Source organism: Mytilus trossulus, chromosome 2 (assembly GCF_036588685.1).
Source record: "Mytilus trossulus isolate FHL-02 chromosome 2, PNRI_Mtr1.1.1.hap1, whole genome shotgun sequence".
Taxonomy (NCBI): domain Eukaryota; kingdom Metazoa; phylum Mollusca; class Bivalvia; order Mytilida; family Mytilidae; genus Mytilus; species Mytilus trossulus.
In genome coordinates, this window is record NC_086374.1 from 84,742,134 (window position 1) to 84,762,113 (window position 19,980).

Sequence of the window (19,980 nt, forward strand, 5' to 3'; positions counted from 1 at the left end):
ATGACCATATAATTCATATTCATGTCAACACCGAAGTGCTGACTACTGGGCTGGTGATACCCTCGGGGACGAAACGTCCACCAGCAGTGGCATCGACCCAGTGGTGTAAATAGTTATCAAAAGTACCAGGATTATAATTTTATACGCCAGACGCGTGTTTCGTCTACATAAGACTCATCAGTGACGCTCAGATCGAAATAGTTAAAAAGCCAAATAAATACAAAATTGAAGAGCATTGAGGATCCAAAATTCCACAAAGTGGTGCCAAATACGGCTAAGGTAATCTACTCTAAAATATATATGTACTATATGTGAGAACAAATTTTCAACATGCACATGTACAATGTCAGCGTTGGGCCTCTGAAGCTATGTAGGCTAAATATTTTAACTACTGTATAAGTAGCATGTCAATATTGATGTTGTGAATTCGAAATCCAGTTGTTTTATTTTGTTTTCTCTCGGACTTTGAATGTCTTCGACAATTCTATTGGATTTTTTTTATATGAATCTGTTATTCTTCTCCATATATTAAAATCTAACTTAATCACTGTGCCCCCTAGTCTTTTAGTTGTTTTATTTTGTTTTCTCTCGGACTTTGAATGTCTTCGACAATTCTATTGGATTTTTTTTATATGAATCTGTTATTCTTCTCCATATATTAAAATCTAACTTAATCACTGTGCCCCCTAGTCTTTCTTATGGTTCACTTTATCAGTATGTTATCTTACATATTATATCTTTGTTTCAAGGGTATTTTCCTAATTCAATTCCACACATTCAACAACATTGTATCACACTTGACAAATTCAACAAAGTGAGTTTGTACATATACTCTATATATATTTCTATCATCAAATGATATGGGAATGACACATGCATTTGTGTCGAAATATTCTTCTCATGTCTTTAAAGATATCAATGCATTCAGAAAGATTTTCAGGTTCTATAATTTATAATTTGAAAACCCCTTTTTTCCATCTGATACATGTTGCTCAGTTTTTATTTTTTTATGTCGGTTTTGTTTACACGAGCTTGTCTGTAGGTCTTTATTTTTTTTGCCATGACGTTTACTGTTTATTTTCGATTAATGAGTTTGAATTAACCTTCACTTTGGTATATTTCGCCTCTTTTGATATATATGTATAGGAACTGTAAATCAACCACCTACGTGATGCATTAATATCCTATTTGAAAGAAAAATATATATTTAAAAAAATCCATAGATAATTTTAAAACCGCTAAGACAACTTGTTGTAAATTACTATAGTACATTATTTATTGACCATCTCAATTTTTATGACACAATATGTCTTTTCTTACGTTCAGCAATATCCGCAGGAAATTTTTAAGACGAAATAATAACATGTACATGCAATGAAATGTCTTGCATACATTATTTTATGATCAGCCAAATTTAGAAATTATTGTGATGGCAAAAACGAGAGTTGTTTACAATTTCATCGTTTCCTTTAAATAGAAAATATCCTTAACAATGATTGAATTGACCTTTCCAAAAATCATCTTTGAAAACATTTTTTCAGTTTTATAGCTTGTTTTTGTGTTTTGATGAAACCCGTCAAAGTTCTTCGACATAAAATGTCAAATAGTCAAAATTCGTAAACAAACTTGTTGTAAAAGACCGACTACACGAAAGGAATTTAAAGTGGCCTTACACATTCATTTGATTATTTTACATGTTTGAATTGCAGCGAAATGTGAAAAGACGATCGATTTTCTGTTGAAAATCGTTTAACAAATAGTAGCTCGTTTAATTAAAAATTATCTTGATAGGATTAGTAGTACGGTAAGTTCACATTGTAAAACTTTTCTAAGTAATACAGAATGCAAGATACTCGAAGTATAATATTTGATTCACCCATTATCGATACATTATACCAATAAAGATTGATGTTCAATATCGTCTTGATATGATGTCAGGTCAAAGCAATGTAACTTTGTAGCTAATCAATGTACTAGGTTTCTTTTCCAAAGTGAATGATACCTATACGTATGTAGAATGGAACTACTGTACCTTGTTTTAGAGTTCCAGTCTCCTAGAAATATACATTACATCTCATTATTTCAAGAGTACACGATAGTTAGACTATAGGATTGGGATCTCACTAAACATGTGGAACCCCGTGGTTTTTTTTTTGCGCCGCCTGTCCCAAGGCTTGTCTGATTTTTAATTTTATTTCATTAATATGTATGACGTTTATTTTCACTGAACTATACACATTGTTGTTTATGGGCCAGCTGAAGCCCGCCATCGGGTGCTGGATTGTCTAGCTACAATGTATGTTGAAGATCCATTTGTAGAATCTGGTTGTGTTCTGCTATTTGATCGGGTTGATGTCCATTTGACAATTCCCCATTTTCATTCTCAATTTTATATTTAGTGACCAAAGGAGTACCGGATAACTATGTCACAATGAAAATTAAAATTACCATTTTTAAGCAAGTCTTCAAAAAGAGAATGCATTAAAGTTGTATAGCCATTTTGTACAAATCATTTTGCTGACATGTTTGTTTTTTTTGGCCACGGGATATCTTATGTCTCTAACAAATATAAATGTTCACAGTGAAACCTTTAAAGAATTATACAGAATGGCATTTGTACCAGGAAGTGAGTAAATAAATACATGAACTGAATAAAGCATATTGCTGTGTGGTAGTTAATTCATCAAATTAACAAACATTTGGCATGCACTGTGTAGGAACAATTCAGTATTAATGATATTTAAAATTGTATGTCAATGTCAGATAATATTGTTTTAGATGATGCTAAGAAACTGGGAAATGACGAGTGGACGTTTACCGGGCCCTTTAACTATTTCGTGCCGAATACAAAATTTTTTTTTTAAGATTGACGATCAGACCCTAATTTGTTGTTATACTGCAGCTAAATATGACTATAATCATAGTTATGAAATGTTAACACAAAAACTATAACTATATTAAAATTCCCAATCAAACTCTTAACTTTGAGGGAAAGTGACGAGTCAAGAAATCGACATTGAATGAAAAACCACTGTGATACTTTAGCTTGAAAAAAAGACGAAAGGAAGTGTTCTATTTTTAGTGACAATTTGATTCATCTGCTAATACGGATGGATGGTTATTTCACCCGATTACAAAAAAAATAAAAAAAGAGATAATTATGTACTTGCCCATTATTCTACAATTTTACATTTGTCGGAAATTAGATCATTGTCATGAAATGTTACTTACATTGCTGTTGAACCAAACAAATCAATTCACGAAAAACGCGTAGAAAATCATATGGAACAAAAATATGGATGATATTGTATATTGGAAAGACAATACTAATATATTTACTTCCGTAAAACTGTTCTTGTCTCGACATTTCAGTGACTGTCTAAGTATTATCTTCGTGTTGTTTCCCTAAGGAATATAATGTTGATTATAGAAAGTTAATGTCTCTATTTTATGTATTCACTAATTGTCTTTACTCGGAGCAATTTAAAGCTTGACAGAATAGTACAGACTATAGTTGAATTATATTTGTCTTTTGACAATTGTGTTGTTGGTTTGCTTCCTCATACACGTTATTTTCAGTTATTTTTTTTTTAAATTCAAATCCTGGTCATAAAAGATACTTATGTAAAGAAAAGATATTTCAAAATCATTTTTTAACTTTCTTTATTTTCTGTATTGTCTGAAGATTCCTTTCCTGTTAATATCAATTTTTTTTTAAAGGTACCAATTGCAAGCCCAATCAATAGTCCTATATGTTTGACTTTCATTTTATGCTTCAATGTAGTAGATATACTGATTTGCGAAAAAAATACATAAAAAATATTAATAGAATTTTTATCAGGTGAAAACACAAAACAGCTTTTTAACTTGGGAAAGTATATACATTTCTTCTTTTTTAAAATGAAACTGTTTATTGTAATAAAAGATATTTTGTATTGATGAAACTTCTGACGTCACCTGTTGTTTATAATTCATATTGTTTATATTGTTTGTAATTTTCCATATGTATACACTGTACATGTACTTGATTATAAATACAGACATTTTTGTATTGGAAAGACAATACCTATATATTTACTTCCGTAAAACATCAATACAAAATGATCTAATTTCGTAAGGCTCAAAGTTTATAAGGAATTTGAATTTGTTAACGTACTAAGCCCTGTCAATAGTCCTACATTTTATTTAAAGGTACCAATCCGTGTTAATGTCTATGATTTTTAAGGTACCAAGCCCTGTTAATATTCTAATATGCTTTTTTAAGGTACCAAGCCCGGTTAATAGTCCTATACATCTAGAGAATCCAGAATTCCAGACCAGATGGTACTTTAAATATTTTCTAGGAAAACGTAAGTAATCCTCTTTATTTTACATTCGTGGTTCAATGGCTTCTTTCTTCAACTTTGTACTTGTTTGACTTTATAAATATTTTGCTATGAGCGTCACTGATGAGTCTTATGTAGAGGTAACGCGCGTCTGGCGTACTAAATTATTATCCTGGTACCTTTAATAACTATTCTACTTGGAGGTTAAAACTAAATATATCTTTATAGACAGTAAGTTAATGTTCACATCTTAAAAATCAAAATGTGAAAAAAAAATTGTTTTTGAAGCCATAAAGAGGTAAGGCCGTTTAATACTTCTTCATTTTGAGAAAAAAATGTTACTCTGTTTCTCAAATTGAATCTATATTTAAATAACATTACACGTTCCATTAATTATATTATTGTTTTCTTGCTATATTTGTCATATCAAAATTGATATATGGCTTTTTAGAGAAATTTGTGCAAGTTTTTCGAGTATTTGTTTTTAACAACATTTTCTTAATGTGATAACATAATTGAAATATGGTTTTATAGAATTTTATGCAATCTTTTTATTTTTTTACAACATTTTAAGTCTGGAACATTTGTTTCTGTGGCGATGTTTCCTCGCAGGTGATTGCACCGCAGTTGACAATCACCAAAGATAATCAAAATCATACATTCATGCTTAGAGCTAATTTGAAAGATTATTTTCCTTCGGAAATCTCAATTTCCTTGACAGAAAATAAGATAACTATAGAAATTGATATTTCAGTTCACCAGAATTATGTGGGCACAGATATTGATCGAGAACCATTCCTACTTTCTGTAGTAGTTACTGATGTTAATAATCACAATGTGCAGCAATATAGAGCTATTTTATGGTGCAAAAGTGTAAGTTTGTATGTGCTTACAATTACGGTTATTTGAATAGCCAAGAAGGAGGATAAACTAAGTGGCGGATTGATTAGGGTTTACTATAATGGTTATAGGAGCCAAGCATACACATGTGTTATGTGTCAATAAAGACAATAGGAGAATATCAAGAAAAGAATGAAATGTTTATGAAATATTTGAATAAATACATATTTTAGTTTTTTTCTAAACAATATTATACATGCCTTTATCATTTTAGATCGCTTTGAACTAATAGTGTGAATACTGTCTTAATAATAATAAGATTGAATGAAAAAATAACATTGTTTTTAAAAATGTTTGATTGAAAACAACATTGACACTTTTTCTGATTTTATTACAATATAAGGTTTATTTCTAAAGTCTTTTTTTGTATGAAATTTTTCTTCGATTTTTTTTACTAGATCTTTTGATATTTAGATATACTATATGTTGATGTTATTAATCACAATGTGATATACATGCGTATTATGGTACAACGATCGATACCATTTGTCCAGCTAAGTCCTATAAATGGGCAATTGACCACTGTATGGTAAAATCTAGAAACTTTGCAGAGTGTTAAATATGATGTCAATTATCACTGTTGAATATTGAGCCACACACTTGCCGCAGTGTCAAATAAGGAGTCAATGGACATTGTATGATAAGGAGTCACAAATTGTGCAACATTTCTCGATTTTACCATAAAACTATCGATTCTTCTGACCATCTAACCATTTAAGACAAATCAAAGTCTACCGGTAACATATCTTACACAAATGCTACAAACCTCTTTAAAAAGACTGAAAGAACTATATCACTAAATTTATAGTTGATTTCATGCCTAAAGTAGTTTGCGAATTTTACCAAGAACAATTTGATGTTGCAGCTCAAATCTATCAAGTTTTTTTTTATACTGACGCATTGGTTTCACAAACTATCGGACTCTAGCTTGTGCATTGATGGCTTCTTATGTAACAAGAGTCATAGAAAGCGGTTAAAGTTTCAAAATTATGGGAATTCAAAATATCTATACTGACTTCTCATGGAGAGATATGCTATCCCATTAACTGCAATATAAATGTTATAATACACTTTTATTATATATGTTATATTTTAACAGGGTGCTAAGAAGATATGCTTGCCTTACAATCAAAGTAAACCTCAAACAGTAAAAGGTATTTTAAGGTGCGTATTGTCACTAATTGGCAACAGACTACTAAGAATGATTAAATGTGGAAGACGAAGTAAAAAAGAAGGCTGGAGGCAACCTGTAACAGTCTTAATAGTAACGCACTTATAAATGGTGCATTCTGCAATAGGTTGATATAAATTTTTACTGCTTTATTTATATACATATCAAATTTGGAAATTGAATTCGACGCCAAACTGCATATGTTTAACGTACATGTCGGATTTGCCAAAAATAACCAAGAATGCTTGATTTTATTTCCAAAAACGTATTTCAAATATAATTTTCTTTTCAGTCATTTTAATCTTCATAAAACAGAAAGAGGACCAAAAGAAATTTTTGATCCTGAAATTCAGAAAGATTTACTTGTTTTGGAGGAACAAGAGGTTAGTTTTCAAGTAATTTATACGTAGAAAGTAAAAAGGTTACTTGGAAGAGGTGTCATTTTCTGCAAAGTCTGTCGGTCATCTAACTTGATTTGTTTCTATTTTGATGTCCTTATGATTTTTGGTTGGTGAATTTTAAGTTTGGTGTGTTATATAACTGTACGGTTCAGAAAATTGTATGTTTGGTGTGATATAAATTTTAGATATGGGTAAATTGTAAGTTTTGGTGGAATATAAATTTTAGGGATGGGTAAATTGTTAGTTTGGTGTGATATAAATATTAAGGTTTGATAAATTGTTAGTTTGATGCGATATAAATTTCAGGGTTGGGTAAATTGTTTGGTGTGATATGAATTTTAGGGTTGGGTAAATTGTTAGTTTGGTGTGATATAAATATCAGGGTTGGGTGAATTGTTAGTTTGGTGTGATATAAGTTTTAGGATAGTGTGAGTTTACAGTTTGGTAAGTTATATACTGTAGTGTTCGGTGAATATTAACATCTTTAGACGTGTGATATATATTTTTAGGGTTCAGTGAATTTTAAATTTGGAGTGATATATGCCAAAGAAACTCAGACATGTGATGATGAATTTTATAGCAACGGTAAGAAACTCATTTTTCTATACATATTTGATCACGTGATGTAGTTTTACTAACTGTAGCTTGAATCGAAGTTAATGTCAAGCAAAGGGACTGATGCAAGTAATAAGAAGAATGTGTGTACTTTCAAACGTTAATGAAACTATACTGTCTGACAGACGATTTAATACCGTCTTTGCAAACGGTAATCGGACCATTCCATAAATGATTTTTAACAGACAAACGAAAATTTTCTGAGAAAATTGATGGCTTACAAGATTTTTTTTAATTTTCATTAAATTAAGAAATCGTTCAAAACATGTGATCTCATGTTTTAAAAGGATAACTTGACCGCTTTTTCAAATATCAATACTAGAAAAAGGATTATGAATTACAAACGAATTAGTCTGGTAGAATTTAAAAAATGATATATTTGACAAAGTATTTCTGTAAAATCAAGCTTATTTCCTAGTTTTAATTATGTATTTTTAGAACACAACACGAAAGCCTTTAAGAATTTCCTTGAACTTATTGGTGCTACCATTGTTTTAAATGGATGGGACAAATTCAAAGGCGGCCTTGATGTTAAAGGTATTCATTTGTGGTCATGATTTTTATGTTATCGATCGGAATAATAAAACATAGAGAAGTACCGAAGTGCTTTATTTTTTTTTAATAAAAAGCCAAAAGGACACTTTATATACAATGAAAATTATGACACTGAATCAATCATACTTACATGAACTCTGCAATTTGATATTTATATATATACAACACCATAAGCTAATGAAAACTAATAATAGTTAATAGTCGACTTTATGATATGAGTTTTCTCCTTGTTAAGGCCGGTCGGTTGCATATAATTGCTTATATCCACTTAATTTGAATTTTGGAGAATAGTTGTCTCACTGACAATCATACCAAGTATTATTTTTATTAGGACAATGATGTTTTTTTCTCGAAAAAAGAAAATTCTTCTGAACCGTTGGCACATTTTAAGTAGCAACACAACAATTCAGCTTTCCGTTATTTATACATATTCAACATCTAGGAAAAGTATTGCAATATTGGATTTGGTGCTACCCAAAGAAAGATTTTTCAACATTCTAATACAACTTTCATTTAAGTGTCGTGGTCTCTCTTGTAAAGTATACATTATATAGGAACGCCTGTTACATGTATACCTATGACGAGATCAATAGCGATATAAGGCCTTAGCATGTTCTTGTTTAATTTGCGTAAGATATTTTAGATATGCATGTCTACCTATTAAATAATTTGATATCTTTTAGATTTACGTTTTAATTGTAAGTTTTGTTGATAAAGTAATGTATCTTTGTTTTACAGCTGATTCTACAGGTACGGAGTCTGTGTACACAGTTTATGAGGGACACGAAATAATGTTTCATGTATCTACAATGTTACCACATTCCAAGGAGAATAAGCAACAGGTAAGAGATCTTACATTAGACATACAAGAAGTACAGCTATTAATAAACAAACGTCTTAGTATGAAGATGATTAAGAAAAAAAGGCAAAGGCGTTCACCACTAAAAATATGTATGGGTCAATATAGTTGGAACATTTCCGATCTATGTATGATAAAAAGTTCTTTGAAATCCATATAGTAAAAATTAAAATTTAATTTTTGGTAAAAGATTTTATGATCGTATGGATTCCAACCAAATAAGAAATGTTTTAAACACTATATTTTATTGTGTGGAATGTTTTTTTAAATACACGATATTGTTAATGCATTAATAGTATTTGCAGGTTTCTATGCAATTCTATTTACCAATACCAGGCCTACAACTTGGTTACTGGTTTAGATTAAAGTATATTCAAATATTTACCGAAATAAGTAGCACATTTTCTAATCATTTCATATTCGATATACTATCTTTCAAAATATTGTCAATTTGAAGCTTTGACATTTCTGTTAAGAAAGGTAAGAATAACAAAACGATATCTTGATTCAAAAGCTGGCGAATTATATGTGTTAATAACATTTGAAATTTAACATCTTGCAAATGTTAATAAAAGCACACCACTTTGATTTGAAATAAACACGTGCACATAAAAACATATTGAAACAAACACAAACTCGAACACAAAAACATACTTATTAATTAGACTAAATTAGAGAACAAATAAAAACTTTAATTCAGATGTTTGATATCATTTTCTTTTATATTTTAGGTTGAACGAAAACGTCATATTGGAAATGATATTGTAAATATTTTATTTTATGAATGTGATTCACCTCAAAAGTGTAATTTTAAACCTTCTATGATGAAAACTCGATTTACTCGTATCCTTACATAACAAAAATACACTTAAACAGTTCTAATTTGAATGTGTAAGTAATTTGATATATTTTATTTGTATAGCAATGTATAGGGTGAAAATTAGATTAATTGTTATTTGTAGGCTGGCAATTCACTTTTTCGTGCTTCTGATTTGAATTGTGATTTATAAGCCCACTTTGAATGTAACTCATAATAAGCTAATCAAATTTTCGGAACATGAAGTTTGGAATGTATAATGTCAACCAACGAAATGTTTTAAGAAAATGAACATTATATTTTCCTTAATAACAAATTCAGATATATTTGCTGTTGTTTGCTTTTGTAAAGACGATTTAACATACAGGTAGGTAACATAAGCTACACAGAAAACATATTTTATTTAAATACAAATGGTAGCTGTCTATTCGCAATAACCTAAAAAATGTGGTTCGCACTGTTAAATAACACGATAGGCGCGTTATTCAGTGTGCACCAAGTTTTTTATTTTATTTCTTCATAGACAGAAAAAAATATTGCAGTCATTCCTTAAATTATACGAGTGTCGGTAATACTTAAAGTTAACCTAAAGTTAAGTAACAATAGTATAAGATAGTTTTGGCAGAAACGGCCTGTTAACATGTCTATATTTTAAGAATGTGTTTAACCTGACCAGAGAATTAAAACTACTTTTAGTATTGACGTAATACAACAACCGCTTTTACCGTGAAATGTTTTCGTGAGATGTCGATTTAACGGGAACGACTGTGATGTCTAGTAATGGCACACGAATAGTCATAATATGTTGGTTGCGTCCATCAATAGTCTTGTAAAGACCAGCTAGTAAGCAGAAGATTCGTACCTACTTATACTGTTTATAAATTGTATTATATATACCACTCACTTGATATGGCCTTCCAACTATTTTGTTGTGATAACCTCTGATTGGTCTTATGCAGACGAAACGGTCGAACGACCTATAACGTTCATGCCTGAGTTATAATGACATAACATGTTTTGTGCTGTTTTATTTCCCTTCCTTACGCATGTTATTTCACAACTTCGTCGATTCCTTTAGAAATTGTATTTTCCAATTAAGTATCTAAATTTCCAGCTTTGCAGTTCATATTTGAATGAGAAAAAAAAGAAGACAATTGCTATTGGATTTAAAAAAAAACTGGCACTTATGCACTTGTTTGTCTCCAAATGAACATGTTACAAACTCGACTAATTGGATGCTTTTAAGATTTAAAAATACAAGTCTAACGAAGTTTTGTCTTTACTTTCATAGCTCTTTAGTGATTAAAGATAGCATTGCAATGTCAAAGACAATTATCAGATAATGACATGTCTTGGTCTACAAATGTCATAGTTATATGGTGTTTTAACAGCTTCAAGCCTTTTTAAAGGGTTCTAATTAAACACATTTCGAAGGAATCAATACTGCGTATAAGTGCTTTGTGTCAAACAGTTTTATTTCTTTAATTTGAAAATTAGAAAAAAAACCCCTGCATTTGTAATATAACAACTTATTACACTCTCTTTCATATTATTTTTACGCGTCAAAATTGTTCATGATGTTCTATGATACAGTTTACAGACTTCTTTGTCTTGTATATTTAACTGGAAAATAATGGAGTAATTGAGTCCTTCATACTAAGTAAATCATTTTGTATTAAGTTGAAATATATGCATTCATCGTGTTTTCCAAATTAGTATTTAAGTTATGTTTGTTTTCTTGTTATGTAAATGGAGAATGCACGTGTTCTTTTTATGATATAGCATTTTGATAATAGAATTATAAAATTCAGTATTAAATTATTCATTTTTTCTTTAATTGTCGTTACGATTTATTTGCTTTATTGAAGCTATTTGGATATTGTTTATATCTTGTGACATATTTTTCAGATTAAATGTATTATCAGAGGAATCTGTGCCCTTATTTGGTCCTCCGCTGCCAACACCAGCTGTCTTTTCTGATCATCAAGAATTCAGAGATTTTCTATTAGTTAAATGTAAGTGTTGACATACGTAGTAAATTAACGTAAGTATGAAAAACCATAATGCATTATTGTTTTTCGATCTTAATATACCACATTTACACAACTGTTCTGTCGTTATAAGAAGTATAAAAAGTATTGTCAAAATACCTACCTAAGGTGGTACCTAACACTACAGGGAGATAACTCTGTAAAATCAGCTCAACGTTTTAATTACGTTGCGTTGTTAAGAGAATATAAAGCTTCTCAATGATCAAAATAAGTGTTTGTCAAACTGCTATATAACCAGTGTAATTTTTTTGATAAAACGGTTGGTTCAAATTTTTTGAAATTTTTATATTTTTGTAAAAGGGTCAAAGTAAATACTTTGTCAAAATTTTAGGAAAATTAAACGACCCAAATTAATTTTAGCTAAAGTGTTGGATACCACCTTAAAAGACACAATATGAAATCCATACAAATGACAAATTCAAGCGTTTGAATAGCGGTATACTACTGTTGTCTTTAAGTTCCAGTCTTTGTAAGAATCAGGCAATTTAGATAAAAATCAAAACATGATCAGAAAAAAACACCGATCTAATCATTCTATTTCATACTAACCATCATCTTGAGTTAAAAATTTTAAGTTTTTCGTTTGTGTGTGTCTGGTAATATCAAATAACTCGGTTAGAAAATTGGTTAGAATGATGGCAAATTACAGAGTTATCACCCCTTACTCGTTAATTTATAGTGCATTTCAACCAAATTGTATCTTCTATTACCAGAACAGAAAACGGAAATGAATGTTATTTTTGTGCATAACTACATATTATGAACTGAAATCAATGTTAAATTGGGTGGGTTTTTTTTGTCATTTTTCACCACTGCCTGATTCTTAAAATTATCAAACAACAGAGCAAAGAAAGATTCAAACGTTTTGTTAATATATGAATAAAAGAATTAACTGAATATCTGTTGATATTATGTCTTGTTATACGCGTTTTTTAATATTTAGACACAGCGGAGGTTGAAGTAAAAGCTTACTCTCATAAACCTTGTTCAAATTGATAAATTTATTTACGTATTTTGCAATAAAATCGTAAAACACTTATTAAGACCACGAAAACTTAAATTAGATTGGTTGTTTAGAGGAGTTATCGTAGGAATATAAAGAGAAATCTTTATTGATTTTATACTGCAATCGCATCTTGAACGGATATCAAAGTCTGATATTGAATTAAATGATTACTTACTTTTTGTTGTTCAAATAAGACGGAATACATTAGAATATTTTTCTGTATTTTGTCATTGATGTTGACATTTTTGTTGTTTATACACCACATGGATGAATCAAGAAAACAAGCTATAATTGAAATAAAGATGATTTCATTTAATTTTCATAATCAATAATTGATCCGATACGTTGTGTTAAGGGGTAATTAACAGTTAGATAAACATGACTCTAGATCACTTTATTGGCAAAACATCGTTACAAAATATAAAAACAGGATTTTGTTAGGTTACTTGAACTGGACAGCAACTTCAAGACAAAAATCAAATATTTTTCATGTTTTGCTTCAATTTAAAATGATAGAAATGTGATCTGTTGTTTTATCTATTTAGATGGTCAAAACGTTATCCTATTTTTGAGTGACACGATAAACATATTATATAAAAAAGAAGATGTGGTATGATTGCCAATGAGACAACTATCCACAAAAGATCAAAATGACACAAAAATTAACAACTATAGGTCACCGTAAGGCGCTCAACAATGAGCAAAGCCCATATATGCTGTTTTATTTAATGGGTAAATATACAAAGTTGTTTTGTATTAGGTGCATACATCTTATAGATTTAAAAGTTGTAACGAATGAAAATTACACTATTCATGTCCAGGATGCGTCTGAAGTTGTTATCCGAATTTAACTTCACAATGCTCTTTAAAGCTGTATTTTAAAAAGCTAATGATGTATTTAATACAACCGTAGAGATAAATTACAACAAGGAAATGTTACTGTTTCAGAAGAATTTATACATTATGATGTATTTTCGTTTCAGTGATAAATGGTGAAAAAGCAGCAGTAAATAATCCACTTTTCACACAAAAAAGAGAACGAACGTTAGACATGCTTATTAAAAACTTACATCAAGAATATATGTCAGAAATCAATAAGGTACGTATATAACCATAGGTAAAAAATCAACAGATGGTCAGAAAGATTATCACCATAATCAAATTAGCTGTAAACATAAAATAAAGTATGATAGGGAATCGATAGTTAAACAGTAAAATAAAATAGAACTTCTTACAACAAAAACTTATATTTGATTAAATCTGTGTACGTTATTTTATTTTATTTTACGCCATTTAGTCTCAGGTTGAAGGTTGTACATCCCCCTAATTTTTAGCTCACCTGCCCCAAAGGGCCAAGTGAGCTTTTCCCATCACTTGGCGTCCGGCGTCCGTCGTCGTCCGTCGTCGTCCGCCGTCGTTAACTTTTACAAAAATATTCTCCTCTGAAACTACTGGGCCAAATTCAACTAAACTTGGCCACAATCATCATTGGGGTATCTAGTTTAAAAATTGTGTCCGGTGACCCGTCAAAATAACCAAGATGTCCGCCATGGCTAAAAATAGAACATAGGGGTAAAATGTAGAATTTGGCTTATAACTCTAAAACCAAAGCATTTAGAGCAATCTGACACGGGGTAAAATTGTTTATTAGGTCAAGATATATCTGCCCTGATATTTTCAGATGAATCAAACAATGGGTTGTTGGGTTACTGCCCCTGAATTGGTAATTTTAAGGAAATTTTGTACATTTTCGGTTATTATCTTGAAAATTATTATAGATAGAGATAAACTGTAAACAGCAATTATGTTCAGCAAAGTAAGATCTACAAATAAGTCAGCAAGATCAAAATGTTTAGTTGACCCCTTAAGGAGTTATTGCCCTTAATGGTCATTTTTTACCAATTTTTCAAGAATTTTTGTTATCTTTTATTAAAATCTTCTCCTCTGAAACTACTAGACCAAATTTAACGAAACTTAGCCAAAACTGTTATAAGGGTATTAAGTTTAAAAATTGTGTGCAGTGACCCGGCCAACCAACCAAGATGGCCGCCATAGCTAAAAAAAAAGAACATAGGGGTAAAATGTATATTTTGACTAATAACTCTGAAACCAAAGCATTTAAAGTCAATCTTACAAGGAGTTAACTTGTTTATCTAGTAAATATCTATCTGAGCTGAAATTTTCAGATAAATTGGACAACTGGTTGTTGGGTTGATGCCCCAAAATTGGTAATTTTTAAAGAAATTTAGCCGCTTTTGGTTATTATCTTGAATACTATTATAGATAGAGATAAACTGTAAACAGTAATAATGTTCAGCAAATTAAGATTTACAAATAAGTCAACATTACCAAAATGGTCAGTTGACCCATTAAGGAGTCATTTCCCTTTATAGTCATTTTTTTATCAATTTTCATGAATTTAGTAAATTTTGGTAAGTTTTTACAAAGTGTTTTTCTCTGTAACTAAAGGACCAAGTTCATTACAGATAAAGAAAATTGTAAGAAACACGAATGATTAGTAAAGTATGATCTACAAACACATCACCATCACCAAAAACACATTTTTTTGATGAATCCATCTGTTTCCTTTGTTTAATATGCACATAAACCAAGGTGAGCGACACAGGCTCTTGAGAGCCTCTAGTTTTAATCAAAATTGTATTTATGTTGTTAAGTTAAAACATGTTTATTTATAGTGGATTGGAAAACAAGTTTTACAACTTACATTAATCCTTTTCCACTTTGCGAGTGCGAGTGCTGCTGGTAGCGGCATTAGCCTACTCTTTTTCGAAATCTACAAGGGTGTCTTTAACGTGCAAGAGATATGGCTCTCTCTTAATACGGGTCAGCAATTGATCGTCCCCTTCCGACGGACTATCATCGTTTCCTTAAGACCATACTCGAAAATGGTGTCAAGGGAGAGCCGAAAATTGAGTTCCTGAAATTTTCATCCCGAATGGGAATCAAACCAGGAACTTATGTTGTGTGATAGATCAAATTATTTCGTTCGGTTGATGTTTTCTTTTCTATGTTTATATGTCTGTTTGATCGTGTTAAGCATTTCAATTAATATTTGATTGTGTCTTTCTATGTTGTAATGTTTCACCACTGTTTTGGTTTAAAGTGAAGGTTAGTTGAAACTGTTTGCACCTTTCATAAAAAAAATGAAAACAACATGTTAATCATTTCAATGCGTCTGAAGCGTTTTTCTAGATCAACCTTTATCAGGAAAGTTTAAAGTCCAACATTTGAAATGAGAATGTTTTGGTACCAAAAACGTTGAAGAGCTATATGAAAAAATATACCATAAATTGATAGCCAAATTCATCTAAAGTCAACTTTGCCTGAGGGAGTTTAAACCTTAATTTCTTAATAATTTCCAATTTATAAACGGACAATTTTGGAAAGGTTCAGAAGCCTGTCGTTCATTGGTTGTTGATGTGTGTCATAGGTGTTTATCGTTTCACATTTTTTTTTATAAATATTAGACCCTGGTTTTCAAAGATATAGGAATATGTGATATCAATGCCAATGAGACAACTCTGCATCCAAATAACAATTTACACAAGTAAATCATTATAGGTCCAGGTACGGCCTTCAACACGGAGCCTTGGCTCACAACGAACAACAAGCTGTAAAGGGCCCCAAAATGACTAGTGTAAAACCATTCAAACGGGAAAACCAACGGTCTAATCCATATAAAAAAAGAGAAACGAGAAACACGTATATTAAAATTAATAAAACAAACGACAACTACTGTACATCAGATTTCTGACTGACGCTTATTACTTTACTTTGCTCCCAATTAGCAGCTCAACGGGTGCAACTAGTGGAACTGAAGCTATCAATAACCGAAACACCGGGGTTACCCCATCGAATTAAATTGGGTTCAGATTGCGTTTTTTTTAGTTATCTGTGAAGTGTTGTAGTCTGTGTCTTTGGTGTTTTTTAGTTTGACAAAAGTGATGTCTGTTTTTTTATGAACGGTTTGTTATTGCCCTCATTTTTTTTCCTTCTTTTTTAATTAGTCTCAAAGGAATGGAAGCAACATAAGGCGTAAATTATTCATTGTACATTTGTGTTTTACGAATTGAATATCCCTCTGGCTGTAACACATAGGTTATTAGGCAATTCTTTCTAGGGAAATTATATATCGTTAAAAAGGAAATAATAGTTTTTCAAGGACATACGTATTAAAGAGTATAATTGTAAATTCAGTTAGTTAAGTCTTAACCCAGTAGTCTAATAGCTCACATTCACAACGAGTAGTAAGAACCTAACATAGTAACAAATATCGGTAGACGTTATCATCATGTTTAAAATATTATGAGTTGAAGGAGGGACGGAGGATACCAGAAGGACAGTCAAACTCATAAGTCGAAAAAAAACATACAACGCCATGGCTAAAAATGAAAAAAAAAGGACAAACAGACAAGAAAAGGGGCGTCTGAAAATGTGGCAGTCACTGTAATTTTATATCATATCTGGCATTTACAAGTTTTCTACTGAACAGAAGAAATAATTCACACTTTGACATCATAAATAATTACGATGAGTGACAGTAAACGCAAAAGGTATAAAATGACTTTTAGCCAATACTTCAAATTAAGCTGGAAAAAGGTCTAACATATACTGTTATCTCTACGAAATGTGTTATAACATCGAAAAGACACTGCATGTACAAAAACATACAATCAATCACTGATGTATGTGAACTATCACAGTTCCATAACGTGGAGCACACTTGAGTCAATTTTTAAGTTTATTAGGAGACAGGGTTTGTCGATGTATATAGTGATCACACATAAAAGTAATACAAAGCAAGAAACACTTGTTTCGATCTACAACTTCTCGCAAATGTTGAACACTTCTTTAAAGACATTTCTGAATATTAATTCACCCACGTTTTTCAGGAGTAAAATATAAATTAGTAAGCATGTAACAAGATTAGTGAACAGCTGTTTTAAACTGGTTGCTAGAATAGCAGCATAACCATAATGTTCAAATCTGTTGATCAATACATATCTAGATATGACAAAATTATTAACATCAATAACAATTTCAGTATAAATGCAGACAGTATAAGTGTTAATATTATTTGTTGGGTTAGGGTAGTTTTTGATGATTTGGACGTTCAATTATTTTGAACATTAGTACATATTTTTATTATGATATGATTGTTCTAATTTCTTGCCATAGAAAAATGATCATGCGAGTGAACCATTTGTGTACTATTAACACATTCTTGATATGATGAGTCTTTGTACCTTCGATTATTTCTTACATTTTATAACCACTTGTTTTTTGTCATTTATTATATTATATTATATCATATTATAGAATAATCTGCTGTACCGTCGTGCATTTAGTGACGTAATACAAGATGTTCAGAGTTCACGGAAAGAAGAAGCCAGGCGATCGGAGTTTGTACGTGTAGGCCAGGTAAGGAATGGAATACTAGTATACCGTATTTATGTGCATAGCTAAATATGATCTTCCCAATTTAGGAATTAATTTTCAGAAATGTCACTTTATTTAATATGTATTATTAATCTTTGTAAAAGGATGATTGGTCTTGATCTAATATTATATGGTCATGTTAAAAAAACACGAATAGAAACTAATTGTATGAAACATTTAGATCAGGTATGTCACTGGAAAAACCTTATATGAAATGTATAGTTATATTTGCATGTCGAATTTTAATTATAATACAGATTAGAGCTAAACAAATTCGATGCAAATGCACATCAGACAATGTTAGACCATACGTGTTTCCTTAGTAATTGTCACTTGATTTTATGCATCATTTATTACAAGATTCTAAAGTTGCAACCATAAGAAAGAAATATCGACATAGTTACAACCATAAGAAAAAGCATTTTCAATATGACGCCCATAAGGATATGACTAACCTGTTGATCAAGTTAAAAATTTGAAATCTATATATTATGCATCAAACTCCTTTGGGATCTTGTAACTCTGTATGACATAATTTATCAATCAATAAATAAAATGAATTAAGGTCCATATCATATGTACTTAACAGTTACTTTATACACGAGCATTTAGGTTTCGCAATGACGCATGCATTTCTTACGTTGTCTGAATATTTCTTAATCAAACTTTTACAGACTTTAAAGCTGAAAACCATTATAAAAGGTGACGCACCAACAAGTTTAGTCACCACTGGTATATTGAAAAGAGAGGTTAGTATTGCTTAAATGCTATATATGATCAACCTTGTTACTCTGCCATTTAAATTTTCAATATAGAATTTTATATAAGATATTCCTATCGTTTTGTGCCTGTCCCAAGTCAGGAGCCTGCAATTCCGTTGTTGTCGTTTGTTTATGTGTTACATATTTCTTTTTCGTTCATTTTTTGAAATGAATAAGACTGTTAGTTTTCTCGTTTGAATTGTTTTACATTGCCTTATCGGGGCCTTTTATAGCTGACTATGCGGTATGGGCTCTGATTATTGTTGAAAGCCGTACGGTGACCTATAGGTGTTAATGTTTGTGTCATTTTGGTATTTTGTGGAAAGTTGTCTCATTGGTAATCATACCACATCTTCTTTTTTAAATATTATATAATCGTTTATCAATACAGTTATAGTTACAAACAAAACTTTTCACTAGTTATCCCCTACTACAATCCCCTTTCCCTTGTGACCTACCGAATTAAACTATTTACCGGATTTCTTATCACATGAGCAACATGACGAGTGCCACATGTGGAGCTGGATCTACTTATCCTTTCGGAGCACATGGGATTACCCCTAGTTTTTGGTGGGGTTCGCGTTGCTTATTCTTTAGTTTTCTATGTTGTGTCATGTGTACTATTGTTTGTTCGTTTGTCTTTTTCATTCAGCCATTTCATTGTCAGTTTATTATCGATTTATGAGTTTGGCTGTCCCTCTGGTATATTTCGTCCTCCTTTTATCATCATGAGAGTATATATATATATCTATAGTATCTTGCGCCTCTGATTGACACTTTTCTTGGTAAAATCTATCCTATATTATTATATTGAATGTATAAATGCAAGAATCTAGAATTGTGTGCAATTAAAAAACACGACTCTTTTAGCGATTTTGAAACAACAATGGTGTGTGTGCAATGATTATACTCGAAACGGAATCTGATGTATTTAATAAAAGCGTTGTTCATGCTTCATTCATAAAAATAGTAAAATAATATTAATACCGTACTCGAAGACAAAATAAAAAGGTCCATATTGTTAATCCTAAAGCTCAAACCCGTCAAACAGTGGAAAAC

The 19,980-nt window shown here is 30.8% G+C and overlaps 1 protein-coding gene across 4 annotated transcripts in view; it reads left to right on the forward strand.

Moving 5' to 3' along the window:
- LOC134708204 (GTPase-activating Rap/Ran-GAP domain-like protein 3) overlaps positions 1 to 19,980 on the forward strand; it is a 200,198-nt gene that overhangs the window by 167,243 nt on the left and 12,975 nt on the right. For all 4 annotated transcript variants that reach the window (XM_063568557.1, XM_063568556.1, XM_063568558.1 and 1 more), the window contains exons 4-16: positions 4,265 to 4,349; positions 5,080 to 5,198; positions 6,325 to 6,389; positions 6,689 to 6,779; positions 7,307 to 7,382; positions 7,851 to 7,949; positions 8,706 to 8,809; positions 9,558 to 9,669; positions 9,965 to 10,010; positions 11,552 to 11,658; positions 13,684 to 13,799; positions 18,041 to 18,142; positions 18,835 to 18,909. In XM_063568557.1, the coding sequence (XP_063424627.1) occupies positions 4,265 to 4,349; positions 5,080 to 5,198; positions 6,325 to 6,389; positions 6,689 to 6,779; positions 7,307 to 7,382; positions 7,851 to 7,949; positions 8,706 to 8,809; positions 9,558 to 9,669; positions 9,965 to 10,010; positions 11,552 to 11,658; positions 13,684 to 13,799; positions 18,041 to 18,142; positions 18,835 to 18,909 (1,197 nt within the window). The remainder of the gene's footprint in view (positions 1 to 4,264; positions 4,350 to 5,079; positions 5,199 to 6,324; positions 6,390 to 6,688; positions 6,780 to 7,306; positions 7,383 to 7,850; positions 7,950 to 8,705; positions 8,810 to 9,557; positions 9,670 to 9,964; positions 10,011 to 11,551; positions 11,659 to 13,683; positions 13,800 to 18,040; positions 18,143 to 18,834; positions 18,910 to 19,980) is intronic.